Source organism: Zingiber officinale, chromosome 9B, assembly GCF_018446385.1.
Source record: "Zingiber officinale cultivar Zhangliang chromosome 9B, Zo_v1.1, whole genome shotgun sequence".
Classification (NCBI taxonomy): Eukaryota; Viridiplantae; Streptophyta; class Magnoliopsida; order Zingiberales; family Zingiberaceae; genus Zingiber; species Zingiber officinale.
The window spans coordinates 38,762,266-38,789,265 of NC_056003.1; the positions used below are offsets into that span (position 1 = coordinate 38,762,266).

Sequence of the window (27,000 nt, forward strand, 5' to 3'; positions counted from 1 at the left end):
ACCTTGTGTCTAAGTGTGCAGGAGCTTAGGAGCACAGGTAGTCGAGCGGAAGACGCAGCTAGCGAGAAGGACGACACGCGGTGCGTCCGAGGGACGAGACGCTGCAGAAGAGTACACCGACGGACGAGAAGGAAGCGTGCGGTGGTTCCGAGGGACGAGAAGCCGGAGCGGAAGACTGTTCGAGGAGCAAGAGACGCAGCTAGAGAGAAGGTCGACACAGGGTGCGACCGAGGGACGAAGACTGCGGATGAGTACGCTGGCAGACGAGAAAGAAGCACGCGGCGATTCCGAGGGACGAGAAGTCGGAGCGGAAGCTTGCTCGAGAAGACCGAAAGTTGGGTTCGGGTGAGCCCTATTCCGAATGGTAGAGATCACCCAAGCGAGCGGAAGACTCGGTCTGAGGCGAACGAAGCCGAAGCAGAAGACCCCGACTGAAAAAAGTCAACGGGATTGACTTTCCCAGCCGGGGCGCCCGGAACAGTCTGGGGCGCCCGGAACCCTTCTAGGCGCCCGGAGTTGACTTTTTGACCAGATCGCATCAATTGCGATCTGAACGTTGGGGGATAAAGTTTTATCCCCTCCAGGGCTCCCGGAACCCTTTCAGGGCGCCCCGACCAAGGCTATAAATATAGCCTTGGTCCATAACCTTTTTCAACAACTTAAGAAATTCATTTCCAACACTTGTGTGCTTCTTTTAGAGTTTAACTTCTTTCTTTTTGCGCTCTCATTGCTGTAAGAGGCTTCTCCGCCTGAAGGAGATATTCTAGTGCGACATCTTCCTTGGATTAACAACTTCCCCAGTTGTAACCAAGTAAATCTCTGTGTGCCTTGTCTTTTCAGTTTTAATTTATTGCTTTCTTAATTTATGCAAGTGTTTTGTTGAAAGATCGAGAAAAGTTTTTTTGTTTTGTTTACAGGCTATTCAACCCCTCTTCTAGCCGGCCACCGCGATCCAACAAGTGGTATCAGAGCCAAGGCGCTTCAGGAGCACTGACCGCCGAACAAAGCAACGATATAATGGTCGGACCAAGCATCTACCCGCCGAAGTTCGAAGGGGAATTCACTAGCTGAAAAAAGCGAATGCAGGTATTCTTTAAAACTGACTTTGATTTAATGTTAATTATGGAGTTCGGTTTTACAGCACCAGAAGGTAAGGAGAAATACCATTGGACGAAAAAGGAGTAGGCCGACTACGTGTCAAATGGTAAAGCTGAGTACCATCTACTAACCGTTTTTCCGCCACAAGAAGTCAACCGGATCGGCAACTATGACTCCGCGAAGGAACTTTGGGAGAAGTTCCTTGGACTGCACGAAGGAACGTCTGAAGCAAAGCTCGCAAAACGGGATTTACTCTGCAACCAATTCACCAGCCTGCGACTTGGGGAAGACAAGACAGTTGCGCATCTGCACTCAAGGATAAAGGAAATCATCACCGGACTTTCGAATCTCGGAGAGACGATAAGTAACCGAGATTCGCTAAGGTATGCATTAATTTCCTTTCCTAAAAATTCAAAATGGGCGTCACTAGTAGATACCTTTTATATTTCAAAAGACTTAGAAAAAATTTCATTAGAAGAATTCTTTTCTACATTTGAAGTGCACGAATCAAGATGTGTAGGTACAAAGGAGCCCAAGAACAACATCACCCTCAAAGCATCGAGAGACGAACCTGAGTCGAAGTCTTCTCTCGACGACGAGAAAATGGTAATGATGGTAAGATAGTTTAAGAATCTTTGTAAATCTAGGAAATCTAACCATCCGCAGGGGAAAAAGAAAAGGACCATCCGCTGCTACCACTGCGACGAAGAAGGGCATGTTAAGGACAACTGCCCCAAGCTAAAGAACAAGGACAAGGATAAAGGTAAGAAGTCTGTCCAAAAACGTAAGGCCCTAAAGGCGACGTGGGACGATACGTTGTCCGAATCGGAAGTCGAGGCGTTCTCTGGGTTTGCATTAATGGCGAGTCATCAAGACGACGACTACGATTCAAGCTCTTCCGAAATGAGCATCGAGAGCATCGATGAAGGGGGAGCTACGTCAAAAGATAGCAGCAGTTTAGGGGGAGACACGGACAACGAGATCGACAAGGTAAGTCAGGTACGATCTCTTCCTCTTGATAAATTATTTAAGCTAGTTAAACTGTTAACAAAAGATTGCTGTAAGTTAGAAAAAGAAATTAAGAATTTAAAAATAATAATAGTTAAATCTTGCCCAATAGGAGAATTCGACAGAATTAAGTTAGAAAATGGAAAATTAAAAGAAGAAAATGATAACTTGAAAAACTATGCATGCTCATCTAAAACCAATGTTAAAAAATATAATAATTTAAATTGGTATTTCAGATATCATAAGGGACAAATTTGGAACATTTCAAAAAGATATGTCCCTAAGAAATTTTTAGTCAATCCAGTAGGCTGGAACCTATATTGGGTTCTAAAGTCTTGTCTGACTTGAACTTGAACTAAGTAGATTTAAAGCTTTTAGCGAGAAAAATAAACAGTGAGTTTCTTTATGAGACTTTGTCTAAAGAAGTGGTTGTTGCTTCAATAACCAAGAAGGCCTAGTACTCAACACGACTTGGAAGCCAAAATATTGAAATAAAATGTTTAATTAACTTTTTGATAAAAACATTAAGATGGAAACTTAATAATGCTTTAAAAAGTCTTTTAAACATTTTTTTACTTAGAAATTATTTTTTTGTGCGTAAAACTTTTACCTAAAAGTTAAAAGTTGTTATGAAATTAGGAATTTTTGCTTAAAATCTTTATTTAAAAAAAATCCAAAAATATTTTTGCAAAATTTCCTAAGTCATGATTTTTTTAAAATTCTCTTACTTAAAGCTTTACTTAGAAATTTTTTATAGTTAAAGTTTTTCCATAGAAAATTTTCTTACCTAAAGTTTTATTTAGAAATTGTTTAACTTAGAATATTTTTTGCTAAAAATTATTGTAAATTCTCTAACTTAGAATTTTTGTTAAGAAAGTTAGAAATTTTTTTAACCCTTAGTTTTTTTCGGAACTGCATTTTTTTATGTGATCAAAGGGGGAGAAGGAAAAGTATAAGTCTACGGGGAGGTAGACCAAAATCTAAATTTTCTATCATTTTACACTTAATTACAAAATTAGTTAGTTTATTTTTATATCTATTTTTACCCTACTTTAACTTGGGTTGCTCACATCAAAAAGGGGGAGATTGTTGGAACCCCAAGGTTGTTTTGATGTGATCAACAAGTTAAGTTAGGTCATGTGTATTTTTAACCTTATGTCTAAGTGTGCGGAGCTTAGGAGCACAGGTAGTCGAGCGGAAGATGCAGCTAGCGAGAAGGATAGCACGCGATGCGTCCGAGGGACGAGGCGTTGCGGAAGAGTACACCGGCGGATGAGAAGGAAGCGTGCGGTGGTTCCGAGGGACGAGAAGCCGGAGCGGAAGACTGCTCGAGGCGCAAGAGACACAGCTAGCGAGAAGGTCGGCATGGGGTACGACCAAGGGACGAAGACTGTGGATGAGTACGCTGGCAGACGAGAAGGAAGCACGCGGCGATTCCGAGGGACGAGAAGTCGGAGCGGAAGCCTGCTCGAGAAGACCGAAAGTTGGGTTCGGGTGAGCCCTATGTTGGTGCAATATCCCTTAGGTCAAGGTTGACTGTTTTGACCAAGCTTGAGTCTTGGTCATAGTTTCGATGTTTGACAATACATGTAGACACATGGACAATGCAGGTGAAAGTCCTAGTGAGTGAAGCTAGGCAGTATGAAAATCCTGGTGAGTGAAGCTAGGTGAAAGTCCTAGTGAGTGAAGCTAGGCAGTATGGAAATCCTGGTGAGTGAAGCCAGGTGAAAGTCCTAGTGAGTGAAGCTAGGCAGATGGAAATCCTGGTGAGTGAAGCCAGGTGAAAGTCCTAGTGAGTGAAGCTAGGCAGTATGGAAGTCCTGGTGAGTGAAGCCAGGCGGAAGGAAAATCCTGGTGAGTGAAGCCAGGTGAAAGACCTAGTGAGTGAAGCTAGGCAGATTGAAAACCCTAGTGAGTGAAGCTAGGTGAAAGTTCAAGTAGGTCAAGAGAGTGACCGGATACTTGGCATAAAAGAAAAGTCCAAGTGGATCAAAGGGATTGACCGGACACTTGGTGAGGGAGTCCTAGCAGGTCAAGGGAGTGACTAGATGCTAGGCATGACGTACCAACAGGTTAAGGTTGACCGGATGTTGGTTTGGGAGGTTTGAGACTTGGTTTTGGGCAAAAACCAAGTGCTGGATCGATCAGTGGATCGATCCAGGCTCTGGATCGATTAGTGGATCGATCCAGACCTTTCCCAGCGAACAGAAAGCCTCTGGATCGATCAGTGGATCGATCTAGAGGTCTCAATCGATCAGTGGATCGATTGGGACGCTGCTGCTTCGCGCGATAAGCGCTGGATCGATCCGTGGATCGATCCAGGCGTTTTTCCAGAGCACAGAGGCGCTCTGGATCGATTCGTGCATCGATCCAAAGCCTCCCCGATCGATTGGGAAAAATCGAATCGATCGGGATCCGACCGTTGAGTCGTATTTGAGCCGCAGGCGAGCGTTGTCTTCGACACTTCTTCACCGATTCATTTCAGATCTTCACCAGCTCCTCCACAGCTCTTCTCAAGCTCGAGATCGCCAGTTCTTGAAGGTTCTTGGAGGCTCTTCCAAGTCAAGAGGTGGATCAAAGCAAGAAGAAGAAACTAGGGTTAGGGTTTGTACACTCATTGTAAGCTTGTATTTCTTTACTACCCTTTCTTCTTCTTGTATTGAGTCTTGTAGGGCTTCTCCGCCCTTGGTAGTTACCATAAAGGAGAGTTTTATTAGTGGAGGGTGTGTGTGTTGGTGTGGATCCTTGGACTAGTCACCTCTTGTGAGGTGGATACCAAGTAAACCAACTGTGTTAGCGTTGTGTGATTTGTTTCTGTATTTTCTGCTGCACATCTTCGAAGAAACAAGCAACGCCGAACACTGGGCACGCGACGAGCTATTCACCCCCCTCTAGTTACTTTTGGTCCTAACAAGTGGTATCAGAGCGAGGTCGCTCTTCACCGGAATCATCGCCGGAAGGGTCAAGCATAACAAGAAAAGTAGAGGGTGAAGAAGTTGGAGAAAATTCTTCAAGTTCAAGATTTTATCAAGCTCAACTTCAAGATGCAATTCCAAGATGGACTTGGATTTGATACAAGGGTGGCTCCACCATACACATCCACAAGCTTCGATTCTTGGAAATCAAGAATCAAAAATTTTCTTATGATGGAGATAGAGCAATGGTTTGCTCTTATGGAAGGCTTCAAGGCTTCAACAAACTCCAAGGGCAAGCTTCTCAAGAAAAGCAAATGGAGCTCGGAGCAAGTCCAAAGGTGCGAGGCCAATGACAAAGTGACCAAGCTTTTGGAAAATTTATTGCCAAGCACCATCCTTTGCAAAATTGGAGAATTTGAAGATGCAAAGGATTTATGGAGAAAATTGGCCAAGCTTCATGAAGAGATCCCCTCCACTGTACAAGAGCAAGAAGTATCCAGAGAGGGTGACTCTTTGGAGCAAGACCAAGAGGAGGACTCCAAGGTTGAGAGATGCTCAACCTACGAAGAAGAAGTCCAAGAAAAAGCTTCATCCTCAAGGGAATGCATCGAAGGGAACAAGGAGGGAGCATACTCCTTGTTTCATATTCAAGATGATGAAGCCTCCACCTCTAGGATTGAGGGGGAGCGATCCTTGGTGACGCCGGATCAAGAAGAAGGAGAAGCCTCTACATCCGGGTCAAGAGATGAAGAGGAGGAAGAAGATTCTACCTCCACAAGTCAAGAAAAATCAAATGGAGGGGAATCAAGGTCCGATCAAGAGGAAGCTTCCACCTCCGGATCCAAAGGAAAAAATGCCACCCTTACAAGCAAAGGTAAAAATATTTCAATTAATAATAAAAATCATATTATATGCTTTGAATGTAGGGAACATGGGCACTATAAGAGCAAGTGCCCCAAATTGGCCAAGAAAAAGGGCCAAATGGCACAAAAAGGCAAGGAGAAGCTTAAGGAGACCATCCCCGGAACAAAAAAGAGCAAGGAGCACATTGTGCGCTTCCTGTGCAACCAAAAGGGGCATTACCGAAGTCAATACCCCAAGGGGAAGAAGATGGTCAAGGCTCAAGGAGGCATTAGTCAAGGGAGAGCCTCCAAGGTAAAGAAGAAGGTAACATTTATTGAGCCTACCCCTTTACATTATGGTAAAAAACATGATTGTTCTAATTTTTATCATTTTAATGCAATTTACCATAAGAATAGAAAGCATGAGGGATTTAAGAAAAAGCATATGGCCCTACATGCCAAAACTACCCAACCTAAGGTTAGGAAGGTAGATAGACACTTGGGCGGGAACACTAAGGATAATAGATACATGCCCAAGAACAAAAATGCTCATGGACCAAAACCTAAGGATTTAATGATAGAAAATCAAGTCTTGAGGTCAAGACTTGATAAAATGGAAAAGACCCTAAAAAGGATGGAAAATATTCTACAAGGGCAAAATGAGCAATACCTAGGGCTAGGAAAATCAAAGCCATCCAATGACCATAGAGGGTTGGGATACAAACCAAAGGCTAAGAAGGATGTGCCCTCGTACCATAGAGTTCCATATAGTTATGGAACAAACCCTAGGTCCAGTGGTCAAGCCAAGAATACTAGGGAAGTCATCCCTAAGAGTATTTTTGCGATAAATGTGACTAAGACTTCTAAGAAGTCTAAGAAAGTCACTAACAAGGTCACAAGGGAGGTTATCCCTAGAGTTGACCTAGAAAATGTGACCAAGGCTTCTAAGAAGCCCAACAAGGTCACTAGGAAGGTATCTAGGGAAGTAATCCCTAGTGAGTACCTAGAGCATCCAAGGAGCACCAATAGGTGTTGGGTTCCTAGGAGCATCTTCTCTACCCCATAGATGGGTTAGAGAGTGTCAACTCCGATTAGAAGGGTAGTTAACCCAACTTTGAGGAAATTGACACTCAAGGAGCATTTTCAAGGTTTTTGTTAACCTTTGAAAATGAAATGGAATTATTATTTACTCTTTGAAAGAGTAAAATGTGCCTAATGGTGGAAAAATTGATTTTATCTTAAATGACATAAATTGAGAAAACCTAGAGAAATATCAAGTTGGGATTTTGGTATGTTCTTAGGAAATTGAAGGCATTTTAAGTCTTAATTTAAAAGTGCTACTCTTGTGGAAAAATGAAATATGCCAACATTTGAGGAATATGTTTAATTTCAATTGGCATAAATTAATCAAGGGAATTAGAAATGCCAATTTAGGTTTTGACATTTTCTTGAAGCACTTATGGGCAATCTAAAGTTTAATTTTAAGTTAGCTAAGTTTAAGGACACCTAGATAGGTAATCTAGGTATTTTATTAATGCTAAATCTTGCCATGATTGTTTGCTCATTATATGTCATGACATCACATTTGGTTTGTATTTTGCACTCATTCCTTTATTATGAAAAATCCAAAAATACCATGTCATGACATTCATACATCATGTAGTTATAGGATATTTTCTTTTGAAAAATTAGTTCCTTTTGATGTATGCCATAACATTATCATGCATTAAGTTTAATTCCTTGTAATTAAGGACAAATGGCATTTAACAACACTTATTAACAAGTGACATCCTAGGTGGATGTCTAATATCTCTAAAATGCCTAGATAGATATGCATGATCCCTAGAATAGGGCAAAACCAAAATCTCACATCTCACAAGACCTATAAGATGACTTGTATGTGTTTTAGTGCACATTAGATATAAGTGAGATGTTAGGATGATGAACAAAACTCAATATGTTAATTTAGTGCATTCTTTTGAGTTTTAAGTTCATCAAAACACATAGTTATGTGTTTTCCCATCATTGGGAAAGCTAATGTACAAGTCATGTGCATTAAGCCCAAGGAACATGGTGGGATATTGGTTTGAAAATGTTTTCAAAATGATTTTGGAAAACCTTGGTGAAGGCTATTTTTTGATAGTAATCACCATTGAATAGTTAGACACAAACTTGAAGAAAACACTAAAGTTTTTGCAAGTTTTCAAGTTTGTGTCAATCTTTGAAAATATGAAGTATTTTCATAGAAAACTATTTTTCCTTGATAGTATATGCCCTAAATAATGCCTACACGAAATTTCATGATTTTTGAATTTTTGTAGAATTTTCTAGGGATTTCTGAAGTTGGCTGATGTTGAAATTCATCAACTATCAGAGCTCCGATCGATCCATGGATCGATTGGAGTGCCTGAATCGATCCGTGGATCGATTCAGAAGGCAATTCCACGAGCAGAAGCTCGCTGGATCGATCAGCCGATCGATCCAGGAAGTCTGAATCGATCAGTGGATCGATTCAAAAAGGTTCAATCGATTGGAACCCAACTCCAATCGATCCAAGTTGCTGATTTTGGCTGGGAAAGCCTGATTTCAGCATCTTTAAACCTATTTTAGTCTAGGTAACCATTCCAAACCCCTCAAAATACATTTGTATACATAAAAAGGATGTTTTCGTGTTGAAAACAAGGATGGATTGGTTAAGGAAGACTATATTGAAGTCTAGGGTGAGGTTTGTTTCAAATTTTGAATATTTGAACCTCAAAGCATCTAATTTGGGTTTCCTAAAGGATTAGGGATTCCAAGTCATTGTTGGTGCAATGACAGAAGTTACCACCATGTCTTTAGGGGGAGGGACTCTTTAAAGGCATGAAAATTATTTTTCATAAACCTTGGAAGGTGGTTAACCTTCCGTTAAGTGAATAATGCTCAAGGATGGGCATTTGCCTACATTGAGGAAGAATGTAGGGTTAAGGATAAATGAAGGGTATGGGACCTTCATTATCGTGTTGGTCACAACGAGTGAAGTTGTGAACAACGATGAGCAACTCTTCAGGGGGAGAGTTTTCAACAATGGGGCATTTGTTGAAGTGTGTCCAAAATTGAGGCACGGGTTGATGTGTGCTCAAAGATGGGTTGCTGTGTGCCAATAGGGGGAGAATGTGTGGTTTAAGTTAGACCTTCATTACCTATGGGGGAGGTCATAGGGGGAGAATGAAGGGAACCAACATTCATACTTTGGCATGAATGAAGTTAAGGCTATGGGATTAGCTTAACTCAGAATGGTCCAAACTTAAAGGTATTGTCAAACATCAAAAAGGGGGAGATTGTTGGTGCAATATTAAAGGTAAAATTAGGGGAGATTGTTGGTGCAATATCCCTTAGGTCAAGGTTGATTGGTTAGTTTGACCAAGCTTGAGTCTTGGTCATAGTTTCGATGTTTGACAATACATGTAGACACATGGACAATGCAGGTGCAGTTGTTCATATGGGGAGATTCTGATCAGGGACTAATCAGTGTGAATGAAGAAGAGTCAAGTAGGAATACCTGACTGGAAGGAAACCCTGGTGAGTGAAGCCAGGTGAAAGTCCTAGTGAGTGAAGCTAGGCAGATGGAAATCCTGGTGAGTGAAATCAGGTGAAAGTCCTAGTGAGTGAAGCTAGGCAGTATGGAAGTCCTGGTGAGTGAAGCCAGGCGGAAGGAAAATCCTGGTGAGTGAAGCCAGGTGAAAGACCTAGTGAGTGAAGCTAGGCAGATTGAAAACCCTAGTGAGTGAAGCTAGGTGAAAGTTCAAGTAGGTCAAGAGAGTGATCGGATACTTGGCATGAAAGAAAAGTCCAAGTGGGTCAAAGGGATTGACCGGACACTTGGTGAGGGAGTCCTAGCAGGTCAAGGGAGTGACTAGATGCTAGGCATGACGTACCAACAGGTTAAGGTTGACCGGATGTTGGTTTGGGAGGTTTGAGACTTGGTTTTGGGTAAAAACCAAGTGCTGGATCGATCAGTGGATCGATCCAGGCTCTGGATCGATCAGTGGATCGATCCAGGCTCTGGATCGATTAGTGGATCGATCCAGACCTTTCCCAGCGAACAGAAAGCCTCTGGATCGATCAGTGGATCGATCCAGAGGTCTCAATCGATCAGTGGATCGATTGGGACGTTGCTGCTTCGCGCGATAAGCGCTGGATCGATCCGTGGATCGATCCAAGCATTTTTCCAGAGCACAGAGGCGCTCTGGATCGATCCGTGGATCAATCCAAAGCCTCCCCGATCGATTGGGAAAAATCGAATCGATCGGGATCCGACCGTTGAGTCGTATTTGAGCCGCAGGCGAGCGTTGTCTTCGGCACTTCTTCACCGATTCATTTCAAATCTTCACCAGCTCCTCCACAGCTCTTCTCAAGCTCGAGATCGCCAGTTCTTGAAGGTTCTTGGAGGCTCTTCCAAGTCAAGAGGCGGATCAAAGCAAGAAGAAGAAACTAGGGTTAGGGTTTGTACACTCATTGTAAGCTTGTATTTCTTTACTACCCTTTCTTCTTCTTGTATTGAGTCTTGTAGGGCTTCTCCGCCCTTGGTAGTTACCATAAAGGAGAGTTTCATTAGTGGAGGGTGTGTGTGTTGGTGTGGATCCTTGGACTAGTCACCTCTTGTGAGGTGGATACCAAGTAAACCAACCGTGTTAGCGTTGTGTGATTTGTTTCTGTATTTTCCGCTGCATATCTTCGAAGAAACAAGCAACGCCGAACACCGGGCACGCGACGAGCTATTCACCCCCCCTCTAGCTACTTTTGGTCCTAACACCCTATTCCGGATGGCAGAGATCACCCAAGCGAGCGGAAGACTCGGTTTGAGGCGAACGGAGCCGGAGCAGAAGACCCCGGATGAAAAAGTCAACAGGGGTGACTTTCCTAGCGGGGGCGCCTAGAACTGTCTGGGGCGCCCGGAACCCTTCTAGGCGCTCGGAGTTGACTTTTTGATCAGATCGCATCAATCGCGATCTGAACGTTGGGGGATAAAGTTTTATCCTCCCACAGCGCCCGAAACCCCTTCGGGGCGCCCCGACCAAGGCTATAAATACAACCTTGGTCCAGAAGCTTTTTCAACAACTCAAGCAATTCATTTTCAACACTTGTGTGCTTCTTTTAGAATTTAGCTTCTTCCTTTTTTCGCTCTCATTGTTGTAAGAGGCTTCTCCGCCTGAAAGAGATATTCTAGTGCGATATTTTCCTTGGATTAACAACCTCCCCGATTGTAACCAAGTAAATCTCTGTGTGCCTCGTCTTTTCAGTTTTAATTTATTGCTTTCTAATTTATGCAAATGTTCTGTTGAAAGATTGAGAAAGATTTTTCTGTTTTGTTTACAAGCTATTTAACCCCCCTTCTAGCCGGCCGCTGTGATCCAACAGTTATTTGTCCCTTGAATGCATCGAGCCCGTTGACTCATTTTTCGTGGTATCCTTCTCGCTAGCCACATTTTCCGATTGACTTCTTGTGTTCCTATATTCCTGCACACTTAGACATAATGCATCAAAAGACATAGGAGCTAACTTAACTCGGTTGATTATATTAAAATCAATCTGGGGTACTTACAGCTATGAGTTTGTAACTGCTACAACGCTAAGTCTGCATTATAACAGCTACAGAACCGTAGATGCTACAACGTGGTCATGATTTCTTTAATCACATTGTAGCAGCTACGAGTCCATAGCTGCTACAACGTTAAGTCTGTGTTGTACTAATTATAAAACTGTAGCTACTACAATGTGATTATAATTTGTTTAATCACGTTGTAGTAGCTACGAGTTCGTAGCTACTACAATGCTAAGTCTATGTTGTAATAATTACGGACTCGTAGCTGTTACAACATGATTAAACAAATAACGATCATGTATATGATTCCGTAGTTGTTATAATACAGATTTAACTTTCGTAATAATTACGGACTCGTAGCTGCTACAACATGATTAAACAAATAACGATCATGTATATGATTCCGTAGTTGTTATAATACAAATTTAACTTTCATCACTGCCAGAGTAGAAAAAAAATAATTAAAAAAAAATTACTATAGTAAAATCGTGCAATGAGAGTCACACAACATATCAAATCTCTCTCTCTCTCTGCTATATATATATAGGCTTTCGGAAGTGATCCGAGCGTCTCAGCCTCTCAGTTGTGGACGACACTACTGATATATATATATATATATATATATATATATATATATATATATATATATATAAACTCTTAATAATATCAAAATAATAGTAAATTGTCCTAAAATCCCTAATAACAAACTCAACTTTCTTCGTAGTCCTTTCATAAAAAAAAAATATTTCCACTCTCTACATGTAAACTTTTTTTTTTACTTCAACTCCCTAATGCACACTAATTTACCTAATTATTTTCAAATTTTTTTAGGTAAAAAAAATCGAAAATAAAGTATAGAAATTGAGTTTGCTAGCACGGACTTTTAATAATCTCAGTAAAAATTAAAATAACACCACTAGAAGAGCCTTTCGTATTTAAAAGTATCATGTCCTATTTTTTTATTATCAAAATGCCTTTATTTTAATCCTATTATAGTTAAAAACTAAGATAAAATAATTTTAAATATTAAAACAGTTTTAATTAAAATTAATTTGGAATAATTTTATCAAAATTGTCTCATATTATAATAAGTTTGAACAAAATTAAAATAGATTGTCCTTTTGATATTTTAAAAATATGAAATACTTTTTTTAATAATGTTAAACACAAAGAGACATTTTAAAATTTTTGTCTAAATAAGTTTATTATTATTTTTATTATAAAAGTCTAAAGCATCATCGAGAGGAATTCGTTATGAGGTTTAATCTTATCGCTTTTGTTACGATTGAAATATACAAATAAAAATAAAAGAGAGAAATAGCATAAAGGACCCTATTGTTTAATTTATTTTAACCACGTTGCCGCCAGAACCCTTCTTCTGTTTTAATGGGCGACAGCGACGGGTTTCAGGAAGCATCTGCGAAGGTCAGCTCGCTTTCCCTCCTCTTCTCTCCAAATCGCTCACTTGGATTGCCCACGAGCAAGAACCCTATAAATGCGGCTTCTTGGGTGAGTTCGATCCTGTCCTACTCTCTTTCCCCGACGTGCATCGGTACTCCGTTCAACCCAATCCTTTTTTTTTTTTTGGGTTTAGTTTCCCCTTTTGAGCTGCTAAAATCTGTCCGGGATTCTATAGTGTTTCAGAAATTTCTGGTTTTTTTACTAACAAGAACCCTTTTTGTGTGTGCATCTGAAGCTTGTAGCTTCATCTCCGGTAGCATTGTGTTCATTTAGATGGTTCTGTGCTTTTCTTCTGGCAATATGTTTAGGGCTGCTAAGATGTGTCTGTATTCACTAAAATTGCCGATGTTTCCTGGTTTTCAGCCTAAAAGTTTTACCTTTTAGAAGCAATTGTGAGTTCGGACCTGAATCTGAGGCCGCATTGTGTTCATAGCAATGGATCTTATTAAGCAATAACCAGTATTTGTTCTTCTTCCTATCAAAATGCATCAAAATGTTCAATTCTAGTTTAAAAAAATGCAACTAGATTTTAAGAAGAAATTGTTTAAAATTTTCGTCGAATTACTGAAATGGAGGCACATTTAACAGGGCAAGAGAAAGAACGGTGAAAATAAGTGGTATGAACACACTATGCACGCGATTAAGGATGGAAAGCCTCAATTTATGGACTTTCTAGATAAATGTATAGGTTAATTCTTTTTTAACATCTTAAACTTTTAGAGTATACTGGCAATTGATCATATGTAACATGGTGCCAGAGCAGGAGATCTATGCACAAATCCTCCAGTTAAATATAACATTTAATAATATCTTTTATTTCACATGACATTATGTTTATCATTGTTCTATATCTTTTATATTCCTGCATTTGTGTTCCTTTGGGTAGATAACTTGTATGTTTAGTTTAATGAAACGTCACTGGAGACAGATCTATGAATATTCAACTTCATTTCAGAGAGGGATTTTAACTTCAAGTTCAATTCAGCAAGCACTGATCATAAAAGCATGGATCAGTATGAGATCTTAGAGCAGATTGGTAAGGGAATGTTCGGGTCAGCCTTTCTAGTGAGACATAAAATTGAGAAGAAGAAGTAAGCAAAGAAGCAAATCATATGCTTCTGTTTTCTCTCCGACTCGTTTTTATTTGAACCATGCTAAAAGTCCCTTCTGCAATGTTATTGTAGGTATGTTTTGAAAAAAATTCGTCTTGCAAAACAGACTGACAGGTGCCGCAAGTCTGCCTACCAAGAGGTGTGGTGAATAGTTCACTCAAATGCTCTATTTTCTACTCAATTGATCTACCAATCAATTTCCATAATGCTTCATCTGTCACACTATTGCTACATTAGTATTTGTTTTCTTTTTCTAGCTAATTTGGTTTCCAAATTACTACTTCAGATGGAGCTGATTTCCAAGGTCAACAATCCATTCATAGTAGAACACAAAGAATCCTGGGTTGAGAAGGTCAGAAAAGTTTTCTGTATGTGATATCAGTTTATACAATTTTTTTAGATAAAAGATATCAGTTAATACTAGTTGATATGCACTAGGTTTCTTGCAGAAATATTAAAAATATCCTATCCATGTTCATTTTAGATGGAGCTTTCCGGTTGTATCCTTTCATTTCAATTGTGTAATTACCATCAACTGACTATTACCATCAACTATGCATATGTTTCTTTTTGAGTGTTACAATCATGAATCATGGAACGGTACAATAATTAAGACATATAACAGTTGTCATTAAGTCATCATCCATACATCTTTGTGGCACAATATACTCCTATGATTTCAGTCCTAGATATTAGTTGACAGTAGAATAATATATATGTGCTTGTATGCTTAAAAGTGATAGCATTTCTAACATATCGATCCTTTGTTTCCATGAGATTGATGATCATATTCTTGAAAATATTGCAGGGTTGCTATGTGTGTATCGTGGTCAGCTACTGTGAAGGGGGAGATATGTATGTTGTGCATTCGCCATGGTACAAATTTAATTTTTATTTTTCAAAATCAATCTTCTTCTACTTACTGCAGGGCTGAAGCTATAAAAAAGGCCAATGGAGCTCTTTTCTCAGAGGAGGTTGTTTGTTTTCTTTGAAAACTATTTCTTAGTTTAGTAGAATGTCTTGTATCTTGGATCCTGAATTTATTTTATTTATATTCAAACAGAAACTTTGTAAATGGCTTGTTCAGTTACTAATGGCTCTCAATTACTTGCATACAAAACATATTCTGCATCGTGATGTTAAGGTGAGAAGAAATCCTTTGATCATAGAAACAACCTCTTAGAGACCTATTATTAATGTTTCAGGCCATTGATTGTTCTCACTTTCTCACTTCTCAGTGTTCAAATATATTTCTTACAAAAGAGAAAAACATTCGCCTCGGTAAGTCATATGTTCGTACTAAAACAATTTATTAATTTTGACGACATCTTTAGTAAATATCTCAAATTCTGATACCTTGCAGGTGACTTTGGTCTTGCTAAAGTTTTGACCTCAGATGATCTAGCCTGCTCTGTGAGTTTAGGATCCAGCTGATATTTTTGTTTCTTCGTGATCAATCTTTTTTGGCTTTCTCTGAAAACAATTGGCTGTTGATGTAGCTTGTTGGGACTCCAAGTTACATGTGCCCTGAGCTTCTTTCTGATATACCTTATGGTTCTAAGTCTGATATCTGGTCTCTCGGTAAAATCATTTTTCATTGTGCAAGATATCGTTCTACTTTAAAATCTAAATGGCAATCAGCTATTCACATTTCGTAAACATTTAAATGACTTGCGGCATCTTTGTTGCTCAGGTTGTTGTATCTATGAGATGACTGCCTTGAAGCCGGCATTCAAGGCCTTGGTGAGTTCTATTAAAATTTATGCTTAGCTAACAAATCTGCAGATAGCTGTGTTTCATGTTTATAACTGGAAAAATTTGCTATCGAACTTTATTTTCAACATTTTTTCACTTTAATTTAAAAAAAAAATGGCATGTATTTGGTCTTTTGCAGGATATGCAAGCTCTAATAAACAAAATTAACAAATCCATATTGACTCCTCTACCGACTACTTATTCTGGTGCATTGTAAGCTTTCTTCCTTGTTTCTTGAATATTTGAATAATCTCTCAAGCCTGATCACTAGAATTCTTCTACATAGACATATGAAAACGTTTTGTTTTAATAAACAAATTATTGATTATCATTCGCAGTCGCGGGCTCGTAAAAAGTATGCTGAGGAAGAACCCGGAGCATAGACCGAGTGTATGTATTCAAACAATCTTATTGACAAGTTAAAACTTTTTGCTATCCTGGCTCTATTCTAATTTTTCGTGTTGGCAGGCTGCTGAACTGCTCAAACACCCTCACCTGCAGCCATATGTTGTTGGAGTCAATCGAAATTCCTTTCCTATGCGGAATACTTTTCCTATCCTGCAAGAGATAAACAATCATTCGAACAAAATTGTGCTTCCAGATGCCAAAGATGACTCCCCATGTAAGGGCATGGAGGCAAGGAAATCATTCGGCTACGAGAAAAGGAATCCTAATACGTCCGCAACCACCCAGCAATACTCTGATAGTTATACCATGTCCAATAAAAGCTTTCCAAATTATCGAATAACACAACCTCAAACTGGAGAAATAGGTGTGGGTAAAGCTACCTGTGAGAATCACTCTGCTATTGCAAAGACCTGCAGATATGCTCACTTCTCAACTACTCCAAGGAAAATTGTGGAGTCATTAAAATCGTCGCATACTGAACGGGATGGCAAACTGGTATGCTAAATTACTATTCAAATGTTCATTGTCATCAAATAAATCTAAGCTGCTTTGCAAGTTAGACGCAGACTTGAGATAACAGTTCACTTGCACAAATATTACTGAATGACTTTCTTAATGTAAGCAAATTTCAAACCGCACATCTTCGCTGCTAAGAACTCAAAATTCTTTTCACTTCTTTGGTGTGGTTTAAATAAATGACTATAATAACACTCAGGTTGGCCTTTCAATTCAATTTGAGAATGTATCTTTCAAGTTTGTTGGTTAATCTGTTTCTTTTCCTAATTGCGGTCAGTCATAGTTTTTGACAATTGTAAGGCAATAATCTAAATGATTACATGACATTGCTGTGATCCCTTTGCAGCTTCTGTCGACAATGCGAGCAGAGAGGGATGGAAGAGTATCTTCTTTTCCAAAGTTTGAGAACCCCTGTGAAAGAAAAGTCACCATTATCAACCCTGTGGAATCCCCTAATATTTCGGTAAATTCCCCTCGAATAGACAGAATAGCTGAATTTCCAATAGCCATACCTGAAACCCCACATTTTGCAATCCAAAAGCACACTTCAGTTAGAGGATCTTCATCTGTCATTCCACATCATGGAGACTGTTCTATCACCAAGGATAAATGCACTATCCATATCATTAAAGCTAAAGTGGAAAATAGGAGTGATTCTTCAGATAGAAATCCGACAGATTCAATTTCAAGTCAAGTGCCATCTGAATCAAGGCAACAGAGGTTCGACACTTCTTCGTATCAACAACGGGCAGAGGCTTTGGAGGGAGTGCTTGAGTTCAGTGCACAATTGCTGGAACAGGAGAGATTTGAAGAGTTGGGAGTTCTGCTGAAACCATTTGGCCCTGAGAAGGTGTCCCCAAGAGAGACAGCTATATGGCTAACAAAGAGTTTCAAAGAAACAACTGTTTATTGATTGTCTTGATTCTGCTCTAGGTTGTTTACCCTTCTGAAAATCAAAGTGTGTTCTGTTTCCTTAGCATAAGTATGTTTGCTCGGTTTCCTAGAACTTTTGGAAAACAACAAAAACTGTAACATACAATAGGTGAGTAGTGTGCCAACATATCATGAGATTAGCTTCCATATGTATGTTGCTGTTTCCTTGTAGCTTTGCTCAATATGTATAGCTTCTCATCTGTATTCTCAAGTAACTCTTCTTAATTTATCGATATGTACAGTTCGATTTGTGGTATAATCAATGCATAGCTTTAAGTGTGAACTAATATGTATCGTTTGTTGCTGCCTTGCAGAGTATTCTAATCTTGGAGTTACCGTTCATGCTCGACAATATCAATCATATGAGGTAAGATATGATCACCAAAACCTATTCAGAATCCAAATTGTGATGATGATCACATTCATTTCTAACTACATCAGTTGATAATAGCATGCTCTATATCATTAAGTTAATTTAGAAAATGATGAACTCAACAAGATACTAACAATTAAATCTTAAGCATGACATTTTACTAGTTGGACCAAAAAAGAAAACAAAGAAACATTTTTTGTTTTGTTTTGTTTTGTTCTTGGAACAAAGAACAAATCAAACAGTCATCATCATTCTCACAAATTCTTCATAATTGACTTGTCCATCTCCATCCAAGTCTGCCTCCTTGATCATCTTCTCCACCTCCTCATCAGTCAACTTCTCCCCCAGGTTGATCATCACATTCCTCAACTGCACCACCACCAGATGCAAGTCAAACACATCATTTTTCTGATCATGTTCTTCTCAAAAACTAAAATTTCACACTGAAGCAAACTCACCTCAGTGGCCGAGATGAACCCATTCTGATCCTTGTCGAACACCTTGAAGGCCTCCTTCAGCTCTTCCTCCACATTGGTCTCCTGCAACAAACCAAAAAAGCTTCAATTTTTTCTCCTGCTGCACAGCAAAAACCATGCAAGAGGGCATTCTACCTTCACTTTTCTGGACATCAGGTTCAGGAACTCCCCAAACTCAATGCTCCCGTTTCCGTCCGCATCAACTTCCTGAACCATCTCCTGCAGCTCCTCCTCGCTCGGGTTCTGCCCCAGTGACTTGATCACGGTGCCGAGCTCCTCCGGCGTTATGCAGCCTGAGCAGAGTCTGTCCTCGCTTCACATAAGAAAGCACAAAGCGCGAAACTTGAAAGAAGAAGAAGAAAGGAGAAGCAGACCATCTCCGTCCTTGTCGAAGAGGCAGAAAGCCTCGTGGAACTCGGTGACTTGCTCCTCCGAGAGAAGATCCATCAATGCAGCAGCGAAGGGATGAGGAGAGTCGTGGGCACATCGGGCGGCACTTTATAGGCGGAGGACTGGAGCAAGAGAGGCAGAGGGAGGTGGAAGCGATGCAATGCTGGCTCGATCGATCGATTTGTTGGTTGCTGTGAGTTGGGGACAAGTTCGCCATTGTTTAGGGATTTTCCTCGTTCACGTCCAACTGGGAACAGCTGGAGGTTGGAGACAGAGAGGACAAGCAGAGCAGGGAAGGGGACCAAGAAGAGCCCTACCCAATCTACATGACCCTGTTATTTATTATTATTTTTTATATATTGAAAAAAAATAAAAGTTCATTTTTGGGAAAAAATTACCCTATTTTATTTTCATCCAAAAAAAATAAATAATTTCGATGTTAGACTAAAGAACGGGTATAGTTAATTGACGTATATAACTTTTAAATTTCTCCAATGATGTACTTGTTTCAGATTTTTTTTCCTCCTGCTAATTACTACGGTCTTACATTCAAAGAATAATATCATTGCGGTGTTACCTTAAAGAAAAAACAAAAAAAAACAAAAAAAAAACAAAACAAAACATTAATATGGTGTTAAAGAATTAGCATCATAGTAGCGCTAATTTTAGGATTTAAAATGCAGCACTATAGTATAAGGTCAGAGAGATGAATATCGCTCGTTTAAAAATATTTTTTTATTTTGAAATACATATGTGCAGCCACAAAGAAATTAGTTGACAGGGACGTAATTACATATGCTAGATGAATCTATTTTAAAGAGGGCATCACCTCCTCTATCTCCTTTTCCTCTGTCTCCTCTGTCACTTCTTAAGGTCGTCTTAATAAGTATTGATCCTTGATTAATAAAGAATATTCTCGATTATAATATAAATGAAGGATCATTATTTCAAATAGAAGCAAGGGCTAAAATAAAAAATTTTAAATTTAAGTTCATTTTCAATTATTTAAATTTGAAATTTAGACTTTCGAATAATGAAAATTCATCTACATTAATTTTTAAAAATTGCCCCTGCTGATAAAAAATCCAGGCTACGCCACTATCAGTTAGTTATTTGGTTTGTAATCTAGTGATTACTAGTCCAAGGCCCACGATCTCTTGGATCATTTTGACTGGACAATCCACTAAAGTTCTCCTCTCCGAAAATTTTCGGAGGAGGAAGACTCTTACAAAAGATAAAGAGATTAATACCGCACTACTACTATCTCTTTAATTTGAAAACAAATAAATAAAAAGATTACCAACAATGACTTAATAAAATTGAGTGTAGGTTGTCGGAGAGCTTTGGAGTAGCAACACTTGCATGGATAGAGTAGAGTAGCAGAGAGAGATTGGTTAGAGAATTGAATTGAATTAACATGACAACCTCAGATCTCAAGACGTTTTTTCTAAATCTTTCATCTAGTCAACCGAACTTATTGTTGGACAATCAATCTGTCGGAGATATTTGAGACTTTATCAAATTTAAATTATACAAAATTAAATTCAACTTATCTGTCGTGATGACTTGAGTTGATAATCTCAGGCTGCCAGTAGGGGCTAGTTTCTACCAAGTGCCGAACCTAGACTGTACAGTAGCCGATCGAGCTGAGCGCCCGACCGGGCTGAGCAACTGAGCAAGCTCAGAGGCTGGTTAGATAGGGGAGTGGGCAGTTAGGCCGACCGAATAGAGTAGCCGAGCGAGTGACCGGTCGGGGTGTGCGTACTGTCGAGCGAACCGAGTGAGAGGCCGAGCGAAATTTCATCGAGCGGAGCGGCCGAACGGGCTATGTTGCCGGGCGAGTGAGTGATCGGACGAGTGAGTCGCAGATCAAGTGACCAAATTGCCAAGTGAGTAAATGAGCGGCCGAACAAACTGACCGAGCAAGCTGAGGTTGGACAGGCGTGAGATCGAACGAACGTAGAGGCCGAGTGAATTTCGTTGAGTGAAGGATTCAGCCAAGCGGACGACGAAGCCGAGCGGAATTTCATCGAGTGAAGGATTCGACCGAGCGGACGACGAAGCCAAGTGGAATTTCGCCGAGTAGAGGATTCGACAGAGAGGATTGAAAGGCCGGGTGGGCAAATAGTAGATTGGCTGACCGGATAGACAGGTTGAGCGGGCAATTAGCATTACAGTAGAAGGCAGGGTGACCTAAAGGCAGAGAGGCCGAGCGGTCCAAGCGAGCGGCTGGGCGAGTAAACCGGCCGAGCTACAACCGGACGGGCGTGCAATCGAGCGGGCGATGAGGCTCGATGGGCGATGAGACTGGGCGAGCGACAAGGCCTAGAGGGCGCTGCGACCGAGAGAGCGATGCGAGCAGCCAGACGTCTGAGCCGAGGCTTGCAATATACAATTTTCTTGAAACAGATTCACCCCGACCTCCGGCTATGCTTCGAGGCTTTCTCAGGTCTTCTGTTTCCCAGGATACAATAATGAACTATGATCCCACCAAGCATTGATGGTCACGGTGAACTGAGAGGTACTTAACTGCTATCACGAGCACTCCGCCGAGCAAGAGATGCACGACAGAAGAAAAGGGAAATATAGGTGGAGAGCTTCAACTTTTTAAGTGTGTAAGCCTGTAATTAACCTTTTACCTATAGTCACAACCTCCATATATAGGAGCTCAAGACTAAAGGACATTGTTAATGATCATTTAATGATTATTATTCGCTAGCTGTGAAACGCCAACGTTTCACTCGACTACATTAATCTTTAATTTAATACATTCATTACACCCTTAATAAGCATCAAAGAGGTTATGTGGTAAAATGTTAGTTGTTCTACTTAGGTAAATTTTTGCCCCGACTGGTTTGGCATTCGGCGCGCTCAGGTCGTACTCGCACACGAGTCAACTTGGTTTAGTACAATCCGGACCCTAGATTTGCACCCCCTACGTACCCTCACGTGAGAGAGAGAATCTCCCCATGCATTTGTTCACATCATCAATGCATGTGAATCAATATAAATCAACTAATATGCCTTGAAACTCCCAATGTAGGACTAAAGTCCCATCACAATAGAGCTTCATGTCTCTCCCACCTCTTCTCCATTCACATATATCCAACACCTTTTTTAGTTGATCAATCTCTAGAATCTTCTTGGCTTCACATCCAAGTTCACAATCCGCCTAGATCATATTTTTTGCGAAATAAACCTTTATCGGTCGGCTGAACATCTAAATTTCCTTTTGCTACTTGATCTGATCTTATCTGATTCGCACTTACCATATGTTGGTCCCTTGGTGGCTGGCAAGAGGGGAGGGGTGAATTGCCCTGCAAAAATAAATTCAACCCTTTCTCGACTTATAGTTTGATTAAGAACACTTGTAATAAAAAAACTACGAGACTAATTACAAAGACAGAAACACAAGGAGACTTACTTGGTTTACAATCAGGAGATTGCTAATCCAAGAAAAATTAAGCGCACTTTTATGTCGATCTCCTTCGGGCGGAGTAGCCTCTTACAACGTTAACAACACACAACTAAAAGTAGAATAGAAAGAAATGAATTACAAGTGATTCAATGAACTGCTGAAATCATAGCTATATTTATAGCACTATTCCCGGCGCTTGGAAGGGTTCCGAGCACCTGGAGTGGGATAGAATTCTATTCTCGACGCGTCGGTCAACGACCACGTCACTTTTGATAATATTTAGGTTCCGGGCGCCCGGACTCAATAGGCTCCGGGCACCCGAACCACATAAGTCAACACAATTGACTTTTTATGGTATGGGTCCTCTGCTCCGATTCTACTTGTCTCGGTCCAGGTCTTCCGCTCCGGCTCCACTAACTTGGGTGATTTCAACCATCCGGAATAGGGCTCACCCGAACCCAACTTCCGACCTCCTCCTCGAGTAGCCTTCCTCCTTGGCTTCTCGTCCCTCGAATGTCGCGTACGTTCTTCTCGTCCACCGATGTATTCTTCCGCAGCACCTCGTCCCTCGGACACACCGAGCTTGTCGGCTCTCTCTCATGCCGTCTTTCTCGCTAGCCGTGTCTTCCGCTCGACTTCTTGTGCTCCTAAGCTCCTGCATACTTAGACACAAGGGTTAAACCAAACATGATCTAACTTAACTTGTTTGATTACATCAAAACAATCTTAGGGTTCCAATAACCTCTCCCTTTTTGATATGAGCAACCCAAGTTAAGATAGGGTCAACAAATATAATGTAAAAATAAATAATTTTGTAAATAAGTGCAAAAAGATTTTTCAATGAAAAAATTTAGATTATACCTCCCCTTAGACTTAACATCATTCTCCCTCTTTGATCACATAAAAAAATGGGGTTCTTAAAAATCTAAGGTTAATTTTAATTTTAAAAAAAATTACAATAAATTAGAAAGTTTTAAGTGTTTCAAAAAAAAATTCTAAGTAAGAAAATTTTAAGCAGAAATTTTTTTCTCAAGTTTGTATTTTTGTTATATTTCATCACTTATTTTTTTTTAAAAAAAAAATCTAAGTAAGAAAATTTGAAGTAGAATTTTTTTTTTCTAAGTTAAAGATAACATTTTTATGTGAAGTTTGCAAAAAAAAATTTTAACAAACAAATGTTAAATCATTGACAAATATTAAAAGCATTCAATTTAATTAACTATTTTATGTTTATCAGTTTGTCAATTAAATATTCAATTCAAAAATTGGTTTCCAGCCTGTGGCGAGGCACTAGGCCTTCTTGATTATTGGATCATCAATCACTTCTAGACAAAGTCTTTTAATGAATTTAAATATTTAATCTTTTATCTGAAAGCCCTATGCCTAATTTCATTTTTAATTTAAACAAGTTTTTGGAACCCAATATAGGTTCCTTCCTATAGGGTTAATCAAGTATTTTCTAAGGATATGAGATTTTATTATTTTTCTAATATGACCTTTGTGAAATATACAGTACCTGTTTAACCTTCTATAGTTTCTAAAGTTTAAGATAGAAACATTTGAACATACATAAAATTTTAAATTATCTATTTCTTCTTTTAATTTAGCATTTTCAAGTTTAACTTTTTCAAAATCTTCTATTAGATATGATTTTGCTAAAAAAAAAATTATTTCTATGTTTTCATTTTTTAAATTTATCATTTTTACATTTTAACTTGTACATAGATTTTGCCATAGACTTAATACCAAAATAAAGTTGATCAGGAGGTAAGAGACATACCTCACTTACCATATCAGACTTGAAGCCTGACTCTCCCCCTGCTTCGCTGCATTCATCTGAAATTGCCCTCTCTTCATCGATGTTGGCTTCTGAAGTGCTTTGTTCTTCATGGCTCGCCATCAGTGCTATTCCGACATATTCTTTTATTTCTGACTATGATGATGAGCTATCGTCCCAAGTAGCAATTAGAGTCTTGTGTTTGTTTTGCTTAGGCATCTTGCCTTTTTTCCTTTTTAAGTTCTGGGTAGTCCTCCTTTAAGTGTCCTTCCTTTTGACACAGGTAGCATCGAACCCTTCTTTTATTTCTTGGATTTTTCTTATTCTGCATTTCTTTAAATTTGTTAGATCTAAAGAATTTTCTGAAATTCCTTACCATGTAAGCTTCTTGATCTTCTTCTGAGTCTGACTCGGGTTCATGCTTCTTAGTTGCATTTACTGCCATATTCTGACTTGATTCTTTTGTTGTCCATGCACATCTGGTTTCATGTAATTCTAAGGTAGAAAAGAGTTCTTCTAGGGTACTTACCTCCAGGTCCTTTTTGTTGGTGCAACCTTAGGTCAATGTTGACCTGGTTGACCTGACTCGAGTTGACCTGACTCGAGTTGTATTTTGATGTTTGACTTAGGAAGATTGTCGGTGCAACCTTAGGTCAAGGTTGACCTAGTTGAGTTGCATGTTGATGTTTGACACTCGTGGAAGAGTTGTATTCTTGATATGGGACAAGAATAGATGTTTGGGAGATTATTGGGGCAACCGTAGGTCAAGGTTGACCTGGTTGACCTGATTCGGGAAAAAGTCCAAGTATGGAGACTTGACAACGGAAAAGTCCAAGCAGGGAGCTTGGCACTAGAAAAGTCCAAGTATGGAGACTTGGCACTGGAAAAGTCCAAGCAGGGAGCTTGGCACGCGAAAAGTCCAAGTATGGAGACTTGGCACGGGAAAAGTCCAAGTATGGAGACTTGGCACTGGAAAAGTCCAAGTATGGAGACTTGGCACGGAAAAGTCCTAACTGGGATGTTAGGCAGTGTGGAAAGTCCTGGTGAGTGAAGCCAGGCAGTGGGAAAGTCCTAACTGGGATGTTAGGCTGTTGAAAGTCCCAGTGAGTGAAGTCTTGGCAGTGGAAAAGTCCAAGTATGGAGACTTGGCACGGAGAAGTCCAAGCAGGGAGCTTGGCACGAGGAAAAGTCCTAACTGGGATGTTAGGCAATGGGAAAGTCCTAACTGGGATGTTAGGCAGTTGGAAAGTCCTGGTGAGTGAAGCCAGGCAGTGAGAAAGTCCTAACTGGGATGTTAGGCAGTGTGGAAAGTCCTGGTGAGTGAAGCCGGGCAAGGGAAAAATCCAGATGGATCAAGGGTGATCGGACATCTGGTGTGGAGAAGTCTAAGTGGGTCAAAAGGATTGACCGGACACTTAGCGGGGAGTGCTAGCAGGTCAAGGGAGTGACCGAATGCTAGGCGTGATGTACCAACAGGTCAAGGTTGACCGGATGTTGGTGTGGGAGCCTTAGGTTTAGGGCTGAGAAGTTTGGATCGGGCTGCAGACCGATCCAATGATACATGGCTAATCTGATCGGTCTGGTGACCGATCAGTGATCGATCAGTATGCTACTGATGGTTATCTGATCGGTCTGGAGACCGATCAGAAGGAGATCAGTGGTAAACTAGCAGAGAAGAGAAGCCTGATCGGTCTACGGACCGATCAGAAGGTTCCCTGATCGGTCTGTGGACCGATCAGGAGGTTTCCTGATCGGTCCATGGACCGATTAGGGACGGAACAGAAGCGAAGGCTTCCTCCCTGATCGGTCTGCAGACCGATCAGGATGTTGCCTGATCGGTCCACAGACCGATCAGGGTTCTAGCCGTTGCGACGCAACGGCTAGTTTCTTCGCTGTCTTCTTCGCAGGTATAAGGAGACGAGGGCATCTTCTGTGCAAAAAACACTTCCTTTTTCCTCCTTAGAACTTCTGTTCTGCTGCTGAAGTTTAAGCTTCGACTGAGCTTTGTTGAGCTCACTTCCGAAGCCCCGCGTGAGCTTCTTTCGGCTGAGTTGCTTGTTGGCATTCGTCCGTGAAGTTGTTGCTTCTAGGACTTCAGTCGACGACAAGAAGGCAAGCTTGTATTGTTACATTCATTGTATTTACTTCTTGTATTCTCTTGTACTCTTAGCTTGCTGTTGCAAGTGATTGTGGCGAGGTTTCTCTACCCACAAGGAGTTGATATTAGCCGGTTCTCCGGGGACTCATCCACCGACGGATTGATAGGGCTCGTCCACCTTACGGACACGCCGAGGAGTAGGAGTATCATCTCCGAACCTCGTACATCGCTGTGTTAAGGTTTGATATTCTTCCTTTCGTTTCTAGTTTATTTTTCCGCTGCGCTAATGAATTGTAGGAAGAAACGAGTGATTTGGGGCGGCTATTCACACCCCCCCTCTCTAGCCGAGTACGAAGAGATCCTAACAAGTGGTATCAGAGCGAGGCCGCTCTTCGACGGATTAACACCCGGGGAGCACGAGCTAGAGGATGGATCTACTCGGAGAAGATGTCACCATTCCACCCTTCTACGAATGCGGTGACTTCGCGTACTGGAAGGTAAGGATGAAGTACTTTCTTATGACTAACATAATGAATTGGTTTTGTGTACAAGAAGGTTTTATTCCTCCGGTGGATAAGGAAGGAAAACCACTTGAGAAGAAGGAGTGGACAAGAGAACAAATTCACAAATCCGAAATCAACGAAGAGGTAACGAGAATAATTAAATTTTCATTGCCTACTAACATCTTGTGTAAGATAGGTTACAACAATGCCAAGGAATTGTGGGATAACTTGGCCAAGTTCCATGAGGGAAGCTCAAATAGAAGCCATGAAGAGGAGCTAAGTGAGCCAAGTAGCTCATATCATGGAGGAGAGGAATTAGAAGTTGAGGGTTAC

At 40.4% G+C, this 27,000-nt stretch overlaps 2 protein-coding genes across 5 annotated transcripts; one reads left to right on the top strand and one right to left on the bottom strand.

Annotated features, from left to right (window-relative positions):
• Nucleotides 1-12,825: 12,825 nt before the first annotated feature.
• LOC122023446 (serine/threonine-protein kinase Nek2-like) lies at nt 12,826-18,851 on the top strand. 4 transcript variants are annotated; one of them, XR_006123142.1, is made up of 17 exons: nt 12,883-12,999; nt 13,864-13,999; nt 14,093-14,159; nt 14,307-14,372; nt 14,829-14,875; nt 14,949-14,994; nt 15,084-15,164; nt 15,259-15,301; nt 15,384-15,433; nt 15,520-15,601; nt 15,714-15,763; nt 15,915-15,988; nt 16,114-16,165; nt 16,244-16,678; nt 17,046-17,632; nt 17,947-17,999; nt 18,590-18,679. XR_006123142.1 is itself a non-coding variant. In XM_042581557.1 (16 exons), the coding sequence occupies exons 2-15, from the start codon at nt 13,914-13,916 to the stop codon at nt 17,610-17,612; spliced, it is 1,746 nt and encodes a 581-aa protein (XP_042437491.1). In that variant the 5' UTR covers nt 12,883-12,999; nt 13,864-13,913; the 3' UTR covers nt 17,613-17,632; nt 17,947-18,851. The 4 variants fall into 4 exon arrangements, 3 of the variants coding, with proteins under 3 accessions (XP_042437492.1, XP_042437490.1, XP_042437491.1); XM_042581557.1 differs by having other exon boundaries at nt 17,947-18,851; XM_042581558.1 differs by lacking the exons at nt 17,947-17,999; nt 18,590-18,679 and having other exon boundaries at nt 12,826-12,956; nt 17,046-17,915.
• LOC122023448 (calmodulin-1-like) lies at nt 18,119-18,994 on the bottom strand. Its single transcript, XM_042581559.1, has 4 exons — nt 18,856-18,994; nt 18,617-18,774; nt 18,464-18,544; nt 18,119-18,374 (listed from the first exon to the last, which is right to left on the bottom strand). The coding sequence occupies exons 1-4, from the start codon at nt 18,926-18,928 to the stop codon at nt 18,240-18,242; spliced, it is 447 nt and encodes a 148-aa protein (XP_042437493.1). The 5' UTR covers nt 18,929-18,994; the 3' UTR covers nt 18,119-18,239.
• Nucleotides 18,995-27,000: the final 8,006 nt, after the last annotated feature.